Raw genomic sequence first — 10,924 nt, forward strand, 5'->3', positions numbered from 1 at the left:
TAAAAGTGTCATTATTTACCAAATGACACTTCATGACAACGGTCATAAACATTCATAAAGACTCCTTCATGTATAAAACAGATGTTATGTCATGTTTATGACAGTGCCATGTCAGTGTTATGCACACCCTGTAAAATAAAGAGTTACCTTCTGTTTTATTCTACTTTATTCAACCTTAAGTGCAGAGTCAGCAGAGCCACTCCTCTTCGCTCCGTATCAGATCGGTTCAGATCGAGCTTCTTCATTGTAAACAAACTTTATAATCGAAACAGATTTTTATCGACAATTTGACTTTAATGTTTCCATTAAATGTTTGAGGCATAAAAAAAGTGAAGTACAGCAACAAGTCTACTACAATAACACAAAAAGTTTCTTTAGTACATTATCTCAGATTAAGGTAACAATTGTGCTTTAAAGTAGCATAACGACAGTCTGTGTTAGTGTTTTGGAGTGAAAAGACGTCTCTCCTCAGGTTTGTTCAGTGAAATACCACAGAAGAGGAAATGTGTTCAGTTCCTGTATGTCAGATTGCAGGCGCAATTTTTATGTGGTTTATTCTGCAAAGATATATTCATGGATTTTATATATTGGAAAATGTTATCTGTGCAAAGCATGGCTGCCTGTTCTGTTTGCTGGCTCGTTCTTAACTCTGTTCTCTGGGTTTGAAGCAGAAAGTGGAGCATGGATCGGCTCTCAGCACATCTGGCTCTTTGCTCTCTCCCAGCCTGGTCTGGGTGTAGCTTTCACTTTGTATTTGACTGGCTGGAGGACCACGCCGAACTTGCCCTCCAGGCTAGGCAGGGAGTGGTCTGGTGGGACAGAAAGGGTGAAGCGCTGTAGGATCCAGGACAGGAAGAGGAAGAGCTCCATCTTGGCCAGGGCCTCGCCCAAGCACACCCTGATCCCGGTGCCGAAAGGCAGGTAGCTAGATGACGGGATGGTCAGCCCTGTGCCTTCACTGTCCAGAAAGCGACCTGCAAGAGGAAGACAGCAGGATTGGACTGATGGACATCAGAACTGTTCATAGGAGAACTAAGCTACTCACCTAGATGAAAAAAAAAAAAATGGTTCAGTCAAACTACCAGGACTCTCAATTTAGACGACTGAGAGTGAGTCAGTCGTCTCATTAGTACTGGTGTCTTTATTCATGGTTGAATGATAAACAAGTCACTAGGTGGCCTCAGTGCTCAAACTAATCAACAGACTGGCTGTTCAACCCAGAATCAATCAATCAAGTTTATTTGTATCACACATTTCAGCAACAAGGCAGTTCAAGCTTTAGATTTAGAGGCACTCAGTGTTTTGGCTGTTTTGCAGTTTTCTGGAAGTTTGTTCTGGATTTGTGGTGCATAGAAGCTGAATGCTGCGTCTCCATGTTTGGTTCTGGTTCTGGGGACGCAGAGCAGAACCAGAACCAGACCCAGAAGACCTGAAAAGGTCTGGAAGGTTGATACGACAACAGCAGATCTTTAACGTGTTGTGGTACGAAAACGTTCAGTGACTTATAAACTATTCTCTGAGCTACAGAGTATTTGGATGTTTGGAGGTCAGATGTCTCACCAGGGTCAAAGTGCTCAGGATTGCTCCACTCCTTCTCATCATGATGGAGAGACCACAGGTTGATGATGACTCGAGTTCCTTTCTTAACTTTGAAATCTCCGATACTGATGAGAGGAAACAGTTCAAATCACTCTGTTGATGTGCTTGAAAGGATTATCAGTATGTGGAGGTAAATATTGTTTTAAATAACGACAATATCGACTCTACCTGGCGTCACTTAGTGCCACATGAGGGATGAATAACGGAGCAACTGGGCGAATCCGTAGCACCTCTCTAATGGTGGCCTCCAGGTAGGGCAGACTGCCTCTGTCTCTGAGGCGGGGAGAGCGATCTGCTCCTATCTTAGTGTCCAGCTCATCCTGGATTCGCCTCTGTACCTGGAAAAACAAACAAACAAACAAACAAAAAAATTGAATCGTAAAACCATTCCAACCAATAGCACCCATTTCAAAATTAAATCATTTCAATTAGAAATTCACAAGGTTTGGTCTCAGTTCTACGGCGTTAGATCAAGCTTGATGTTGATAGAATTAAAGAAAAAATGAAGTGATCAAATCTGGCTTCGTGCAGTAAAAATGAGAAGTTTTTTTGTTTTTTTTTAACAGTGAGATGTTTAGAGCTCCAGCCCCATTAATAATTTAAGTTCCTAGAAACTTATAATTACTAATACCTCATTTAACAAGTGAGGTATCATTAATTAACTTTAAACTGAATGTATTTCAAAGGGATTATTAGATGCACCAATAATAGTGAGTTGTGATTGATAAAAATAAAATAATTTGTTGCATGCTGCACTGCAACAATGAAAGCTTGAATATATTCTTAGGGGACGTCAACATGGTCTTCATTAGTAAAACTTGAGAAAGACTAACATCTGCACATATCCGAAAACGTTGTCCTATTTTCATCTATTATAGTATGACTGCCATCTAGAGGACTAAATAAGAGTAACAGCTTGAGCAGCATTAAATGTACTGAAAGTTTGATAGAGTTCAGAATAAACAGAGCGGGGATTCGTGGCTTACGTCTGGATGATGGATGAGGTATGTTACTGCCCACTTGAGCACAGTGGTGGTGGTTTCAACACCGGCTCCAAAGATGTCGCCCACAGTCATGAGGAGGTGATCGTCACTGAGGCCTGCAGTCGCCGTGTCAACGTCCGCCGTGTTGTTGTTCTCAGCGCTGCGTTTGGCTCTCAGCAGGGCGTCCAGCAGGTCTCTCTGGACGTTGTCGCTGTAGTCTGCCTGGGAGACGGGAAAGGAAAGAGTCGGTGTGCAACACACACACACACACGCACACACACACACAAACACACACACACACACACACACACACACAAACACACACACACACACACACACACACACACACACACACCCACACCCACACACACACACACACACACACACACACACACACAGTCAAAACAAACAGGAGATGAGAGGTCGTATCACTCAGGGGGAAAATAAAGAGGAAAAAGTTTTTTTTGTTTTTATTTTTAAGCTCTGATAATGTACACTGAGCCCTGCAGCTCCTGCTCTGATGGACATCTGAGGTGTCATGACTTGTGACAAAATTTGACATTTTGGGGTGGCCTTTTACTGTCCCTAGTCCAAGGACTGTCAGGTTGTTGTTCATTTTGTCCAATCGACCACTGGACATGCCCCACCCATGCACTGAGTAAAACAAAATCCAACTAACTGAGTAACGCTCACTGAGAAGCAAGTTGGATTAAAACTTATACAGAAATCAAGAGAAATATTACTTTTGTTCAACAAAATGTCATCTAATGCTCATTTACAGTTGTTAACTACACGTGTCAACAATATTTGACATGGGGTGTTTATATTTTTCTTCAGTGTAGTTTGCATTTCTAGTCAATAAACCTTACTTGTTATTCTTACTCGAATATTAATAGCCAATAACAGGCAGTGCAGCAGCAGTAAATAAGACACATATTGTTAGATCAGGGCTGACCAAACCTTTGTCTTGAGGGCTGATATGTCAAGTGCAACATAATAGGCTACAAAGTGGACCTAGTGGCCCATTCATGTAACGGTCAGTTTAATTGGAACATTGCATTTCGTTTCAATTGAAACCAGGACTTTTTGTGCAGTTTTAATATGGGTTCTAACCAACATGAATGGTTTCAACATCAGTGCCTACCTTATGCTCTTCATACTTCTTCTGCAGAAGTTTGTCTCTGACTGAAACACAGTGCTTCAGAAGACGCAGGTCTGCATTGGGGAAAATCTGGGCCACAGACACAGACGTTAATCAGTTTTGATCATAACATGTTTCAAATTATCTTTACTATATGATTCAATATTTACTGAAGACATTTTTTGTACGTGTTTTTATTCAGGTGTTAAGGTGAAACAAACTGCCCTTTAAAAGCAACAAAGCAGGTTGCCTCTTAAACCCAATGATGTAAAGAACTGGAGAACTTGAGTTTGTACTCTGTATGATTTGTTACCTAAACATTTACCATGGCTGTTGATCAGACCCTCAAACCAGTTTAATAACTTGATTATTAAACATATTGGTCTCATTTAATGGAAGTTGGAGAGATTTAAGGCTAATGTTTCTATGAGTTATCATGAGAGAAAATTTACCTCAATGTACTCTTGTTCAAACTGGATGAAACATCTGTTTCTGGCTAATTTAGTTTGTTGTAATTTTTGTACTATTCTTATTGTTTATGTAGCTGTAACTTCACGTGTCTTTCTGATTACAACCTCATTTCCCACATCTGAAGCTGTCTCTGTGTGGGGCATTGACATCGGCTGACCTGTAGCCAGGGGAAGATGTCAACTAAGCTGTCCTTAGCCACCGTGTCCACGATGCCCTGGCTGTAGCGCAGCATGCCTTCAAACTCTGGGTCTCCGCGGGCGTAGGATGAGTTGAAGCAGAGGGAACAGACCACGTTTGTGACGGCCCGAGTCAGCTCAGGGGCCAGATCCAGAGCCAGGCCCAAAGCCGCTGCCTCGGACACAGTGGAACACAAAGACTGGGCCTCTGCACAGACTGAGCACACCACAGGTCCAGCATGTTCAGTTACTGTCCAGTTCTGCCCAGTAGATAAACTTAATAGGTTTCAGTCATTTTAACACTACAGGACCACAAATCACTTTGGAGGAAAGTGATTTGTGTTCACTCCAAAAAACTGATATGCCAAAAAAAAAACTGAGTGCACAACATTTCTCCTACCTACTTTGCTCCACTCCATTACGCACACACACATGCACACACACACGTGCAAACACACACACATGTTTGGCTGGCTACCTTTGTGGGGATTTTCCATTGACTTCCACTCATTTCTACAGCATAAACCTTACCCTTATCCTAACCCTAACCATAACATTCCAAACCCTAACTAAAACTCAATTCACACCTTAGTCCTAAATCTGACCCCTGACCCAAAAACAACGCTTCCCCTTGTGGGGACCAGACTTCGGTCCCCACAGGGAGCAGTGGGTCCCCACAGCGTAGTATGTGTCAGGAAAATGGTTCCCACAAGGTATTAGAAACAAACACACACAAAGGCACTCTGTATGGATAAACGCCAGAGAGAATTTCTAGATGCGTGAATAAATATTTTTTTAATCAGTGTTGCTATATTTCAACATGTTGTTACATTAAAGGAAGTGTAGTGATCTGTACTCACTCATCCTCTCAATGGTGGCAGATCCTTCTCCAAACATGCAAAGAGCTCCATGCACTATTTTTCTGTGGAACCTCCAGGCAGGACTGTAATCTCCAAAAGCAATGTCTTTTCCATCTCTGGTCAGAATGTCTGTAGTTACCTTTGAAATACACATGGCACGCAGAACAAAAGCACAAAGGACAGCGTCAGCATGAGAGATGAAGCCGAGGACACACAAAGAGAAACGGTACCCACAGTTCTTGGCCTCCCTGCAAATATCTTTCCCTTCTTCAGCAGGATCTCTTTGGCGTGCACATGCTGGTTGACGATCACTACCCTGTGAGAGCCCATCATCAGCGAGTACGTCTGTCCGTACTTTTTCTGCAGCTCTTTAAAAAGCACGTGAGGAGGATGCTGGCTTCGCAAACTCAGCAGGCTGCCGATTAAAGGCAGCGTGGGGAGGTGAGGGGGCTCCTGGGAGCCAAACGAGGACTTGACTTTCAGCTGCCACGTCAACACAACCAGAACAAGGATAGCAAAGACAATCAGAAAAACGCAAGCCATATCTGTGAGTGGAGGGTCCTGACGGAGTGATCTGATTCACCTGTGGCCATGCATCGCAGGGAGAAGCTGTGAAGGAAGGCTTCGAGCTCATGCGGCACTGCACTTATATGCAACCACATCAAGGCCAAAGCCTTGACTCTGACAGACCAAAGATAAGAGACACTTGTCTGATGAAATCCTTGAAGAAAGCCACTTTTAACCATTGTTATGCCCTTCAAAAAAACGATGTTCTATTCCAAGTAATGAAATGTCTTCCCAAAAGTGTTCACACCCCCTGAACTTTTTCTCCTTTTTGTCATGTTTCACCCGCAAAGCCCAGTATATTTGGGTTTATCACTTTGTATGTGACAGACCACTACAAAGTAGCACACAATTGTGAAGTGAAAGAAAATAACACATGGTTGAGGAGGCATTGTAATACTGAAATGCATGGTGTTGGAGTTCATTCATTTTTGCACCTCCGTGGTTCATTTACCAGTTTCAGGACCCGACCAGAACCCCTCAGTGTAAATTACCTTTAGAAATAATGAGATTTGGTCATATATAAAAACAGGCTTTAATGCAGAAAAATGATCAAATGTTACAAGCCATACATGTCATACAAAAGGAACAGATACAGAGTTACATTCACTGTCCAGTGCTGGGGCCACACTTAGCTCATCCTATGGATGAAACCAAGTGAGGCAAAGACAGTAGTGCGAGTTTAGCTTTTTATTCTTCTCTGCAATCTGTCTAATTCAGCACCTAGTCATGGAGACTGCTGCTACTAACATCAGGAGAAGACAGGATCGCTCTGAAGTCAATTCTAACATGGATGACCTGTGCAAGAAGATCAATCATGAAATGTCTTCATTTCTAAATATTCTTCAGTCAGAGGTAGTTTAGTGTCGAAGAACTTGACCTGCATGGATAGAATCCTGAACTGAACTAAACTGAATTAGAACTGAGACTGTGAGTCAGACTGTTTTGTCCAACATCAGTGTCTGACCTCACAAATACAATTTTGGAAGAGTGGTCTAAATTGCCATCAAAACTCCTCAACCTTGCAGAAAGACTTCCTGCAAGAATTCCAAATGTTTTAGCCACAAAGAATGGACCTCGTTAATTAACAATCAGCTGTGGATTTACACACACATGCTCATGTGTGTATACTCCTGGAAATTCTTAGGAAACTTTAAGGTTAAATTCAATTCTGTTTTAATATTACATAATAAGCCAGATTATTTAGATATTTTTCAAATAGAATATATTTTTTAAAGTCTTTTTTTTTTAGTAATTAAGGCTTCATTATGTAGTTGTTTCCAAATATTTTAATGTATGAGCAGAGGAGAACACCGGTAAACTACCGAATGGACGACAGACTCAAAATGTGAACCGAACAGGCGCCTCATGAACGCGTTGCTTCTCAATTAAGGACCTCTCCGGTTGCCGTTGTTTTTTTTGTAACAAGGAAAATGGCGTCAGCTGATTCTCAGCCGCGGTTCGGCCAGTCTGTTAAAGGATTATTATCCGACAAGGTGGGCTCCTGTAGCGGGGACGTGATTGCGTTGACCCGCCAGGTGCTGAAAGGATCCCGCAGCCAAGAGGTAACGCAACACTCGCTTTGATTATTGTTTTCGTCATACTATTGAACATTACCGGACAACCACCGGAAACAAGGACACATTACAAAATAAAAGGATAGCTACGTTACTCTAAAAGCGTCTTAACAGGCTCCAACATATGGACTTTAATAAAAATAATATTGTAGCAGTTCTTCATGAGTACACCCGAATTGTGTATATTTTTATGTTTACTTGCTAAGCAACACATTTCCCATACAAATAGATAGGGTAGTCCACCAGCGGCCCATCGTGTTTTGTGTTAAAAATGTCAACAGGAAATTTTAAAATATGCTGCCTGTATAATCGAAAGACATTATTGACAATGTCTTCCGATAACCTCAACTATAGTTTTAAAAAGACAAACACAAAACACAGTGAAATATATTTCAATTAAACATATATTTTTTGCACTTCAGTTAAACCCTTCAGAAGTTATCGGCCAGTGGATCTTAAGACAAGCTACGTAAAACTGATCACATTTAAAAATAAGATAAATAAAAAGAAATATTAACTGATTCATTTGATGGCACTCATACAAATATAATGTTTGTTACTGGTTTCTCAATTGTTGACTGGTGTGTTTTTTATGACTTTTTATTTTTGTGTTTAAAATGTAAAGCGCGTTGAACTGCCTTGTTGCTGAAACGTGCTATACAAATAAACTTGACTTGATTAAAAATGGACAGTGATGAGTAGGTATTTGTCTGCTTTACTAAAAGCCACAAAGTTCAAGTTTTTATTTCCTTAAGTTTTCTTGTATTTTCCTAAGCCCACCAGTTTTGCTTAGCTCGTTGCAGCATGATTTATTGTTACTCATTCAAGAGAACCCAGTATTTACTAGAGATTCTCTGATTGGATGAAGAAGACCTGCGTCACATAGTCACAGAGCATGTTCTGAACGCATATTAAGTTTTCTTAATATATCAAAAATACAGAGAATCATCTGTTTTGTTAAAAATGTCACTTGTACCTTTCTAGATTCAGTTGAAATCAGGCATATTTATTCCTACATGTTCACAAAATACATTGTTATACAGTTTAATAAATAATTTGTACTTGGCTTGAGACCTACGTGTTTATTTTGGGACTTGACTTAATGTGATGTTATGGGGAGTGTTTGTGCCAGTGTGTTATGGGGAACTTGCACATCTGTGACAGCACCATTGATGCTGAAAGACACAAAAAGGCTTTGGAGCAACAAGTGCTGCCATCCGAGCAACATCTTTTTCAGGGACGTCCCTACGTATTCCAGCAAATCAGTGGCAAGCCACATTCTGCAAAATGCAACAACATCCTGGCTTTGAGGAGCGCTGATATGAGACTGGCCTGCTAGCAGTGAAGAACTATTTCCCCACTTGAGTTGAATTGATCACCCAAAATGGGTTGTAATGTTTGAGTTACTGAAATGAAGGATTTTTTTTTTGTCAATAATGTTTTCATTATTGGTGTCTTTCAGCTTCTTGGCCAAGCAGCAAGGAATATGGTGATCCAAGAGGATGCCATTCTGCACTCTGAAGATGTAAGTTCTTACTCAGGGTTTCCCCCAGTGTACTATAAGCCTGGCGGGCTTTACTTGTGCCCCCACCAGGCTTAGCATTACTTATTTATTTAAATTTTTAAAAACTGTTTGCATTTTTTTAAGACTTCATAGTTGGTGTTCAGTTATTAATCTCCCAATCTTTCAATAAGACATAATTATCAAGTGATATTTTCAAATTTCACGTCAACTTTAAACATTTTTTAACTCAAAAACATGATGGACTACTGGATGGATGACTGCCCTAACGCCCAACCACCAACCAGGCTTAGCAGGTTTTCTGGGGGAAACCTTGTTCTTTGAGCTAACTGGAGACATTTGTGTTGTCTGTCCTCCAGAGTCTGAGAAAAATGTCCATCATAACAACTCATCTACAATACCAGTAAGTATCACTCAGCTGCTTCACTTTAGTCGGTGCTGTGGAGGAAAAAACAGTTAAAGCATGTGTGTCTCCCCTTTCAGGCAGGAGGCCATCCAGAAGAAGTACGTCTCAGCATACCCAGCGTTGTTTAGGCTGTACTCCATATCTCTGAGTAAAGCCATAACACAAAGCCACGGCGTATTCTCACTGTCCTTTGTCCCTTAGTGTGGAGCACTCAAAGAACCTCCAGGACCAGCTGACGCATTTGCTGAAGTGATGCAGGATGACAACGCCGCCATCACAGGGGTTAATGTAATGGTGCTCCCAGAGGCCCCCTGCTGGCCTGTATGATCATCACCTCAGCTTTTGCTGCTGCAGTGCAGACAGTGGTCGCTAGAACTGGCTCTTCGGTTGCTTATGTGTCACATTCATGTTTGATCAGTTGGCTTTTTGGCAGGTTTTGGATGAATTGCACAGCTGGACTGGTTACATGTGTTTGGTGTGTTTGATATTTTTAAATGAAAGAAGTCAAGTGTTTTTGTGGAGCTTCATTCAGTGGATGAGAAGGACAGGATTAGTCACTTCAGATGGTTAAGAAAGCAGTTCTTCAGGATGCCACTGGAGTCTGGACACAAATTTTGATTAAGTTCAGTTTATTTATACAGTGCTAGTTTACAACACATTATCTGGAGGCACGTTATATAAAATGTAATTTTGATCCTAGTCAAATCCTGTCAAATAGTGCAACAAGTTCAGTCCCTTATCGGACTAGTTTAAACCCAGCAGCAGGTTGGATGGAGTCATTGACTTGCAGGACTCACTCCTCCCCCGTCTACTGGGGGGAGCACACACTGTCATTGACTTTTACAGCATGCATGTAGCGACAGTGGAGAGAAAAAAAAACTCCCTTTTAACAGGAATAAACCTTCAGAGGAACCTGGCTCACTATGAGACACCATTTCCCACAACGACTGGTGGTTTGAGAAGACAGAGCAGAGACACAAAACAGAAATGAAAAAGCTGATGTCTAAGTTCTACGTTGATGAAAAGTAAAACGAGTCTGATTAGCTGATGGTCGTTTTATTTCAACTCTATGTCCTCCTCCAGGAAGGAATCACAACCGCTTAGAATGCCAAACCACCTGTAGCCGGTTTGGCCACATCAGTTAAAATAACAGCAAATAATGCAAATTGGAGCGTTTAGTAGAAGAAGAAGAAAGTAGATGGGGATTGGGTGCAACATTCAATTTGAAGGTTTAGATCAGGCGTGTCAAACTCGGTTTCATTTCGGGCCAAATCAAAAATCTGACTGTTCTTAAAGGGCCGGTCGTGCCAGAATGTGTTGATGAAACCAATTAAACTGTTAAAATATCAATAAACAGATGTTTGTTTCAGCATTCAGTGTTTCTTAAAATTAAATAATATTGAACGTCTTTTCACGCTGATCCAGTTTGATTGTTTTTGTTTTTTTGCAGTCAAAACCACAGCCTTAACACCCCCATTAAAAGTAGAAAGTACTTTTTACACACATAATGTGACATTTATATTCTTTTATTACTGGATGAGAAAACCTGCCAAAACCCGGCTCCATAAATCCATCCATCCGTAGTGGGGTCACCAGGGTGCTGGTGTCTATCTCCAGCGGTCAAC

General features: G+C 41.2%; 2 protein-coding genes across 2 annotated transcripts; one reads left to right on the plus strand and one right to left on the minus strand.

Moving 5' to 3' along the window:
- Positions 1–273: 273 nt before the first annotated feature.
- On the minus strand, positions 274–5,964 carry cyp17a1 (cytochrome P450, family 17, subfamily A, polypeptide 1). The gene is made up of 8 exons (XM_014984877.2): positions 5,465–5,964; positions 5,231–5,369; positions 4,352–4,587; positions 3,727–3,813; positions 2,586–2,804; positions 1,768–1,937; positions 1,561–1,664; positions 274–974 (listed from the first exon to the last, which is right to left on the minus strand). The coding sequence occupies exons 1-8, from the start codon at positions 5,771–5,773 to the stop codon at positions 694–696; spliced, it is 1,545 nt and encodes a 514-aa protein (XP_014840363.2). The 5' UTR covers positions 5,774–5,964; the 3' UTR covers positions 274–693.
- A 1,100-nt stretch (positions 5,965–7,064) lies between these two features.
- borcs7 (BLOC-1 related complex subunit 7) lies at positions 7,065–10,719 on the plus strand. Its single transcript, XM_014984878.2, has 5 exons — positions 7,065–7,359; positions 8,834–8,896; positions 9,253–9,296; positions 9,377–9,397; positions 9,501–10,719. Exons 1-5 carry the CDS (start codon positions 7,228–7,230, stop codon positions 9,550–9,552), a joined length of 312 nt encoding a protein of 103 aa, XP_014840364.1. The 5' UTR covers positions 7,065–7,227; the 3' UTR covers positions 9,553–10,719.
- Positions 10,720–10,924: the final 205 nt, after the last annotated feature.

This window comes from Poecilia mexicana, unplaced genomic scaffold (assembly GCF_051168715.1).
Source record: "Poecilia mexicana isolate PSO_F unplaced genomic scaffold, ASM5116871v1 scaffold_15, whole genome shotgun sequence".
Lineage (NCBI taxonomy): Eukaryota > Metazoa > Chordata > Actinopteri > Cyprinodontiformes > Poeciliidae > Poecilia > Poecilia mexicana.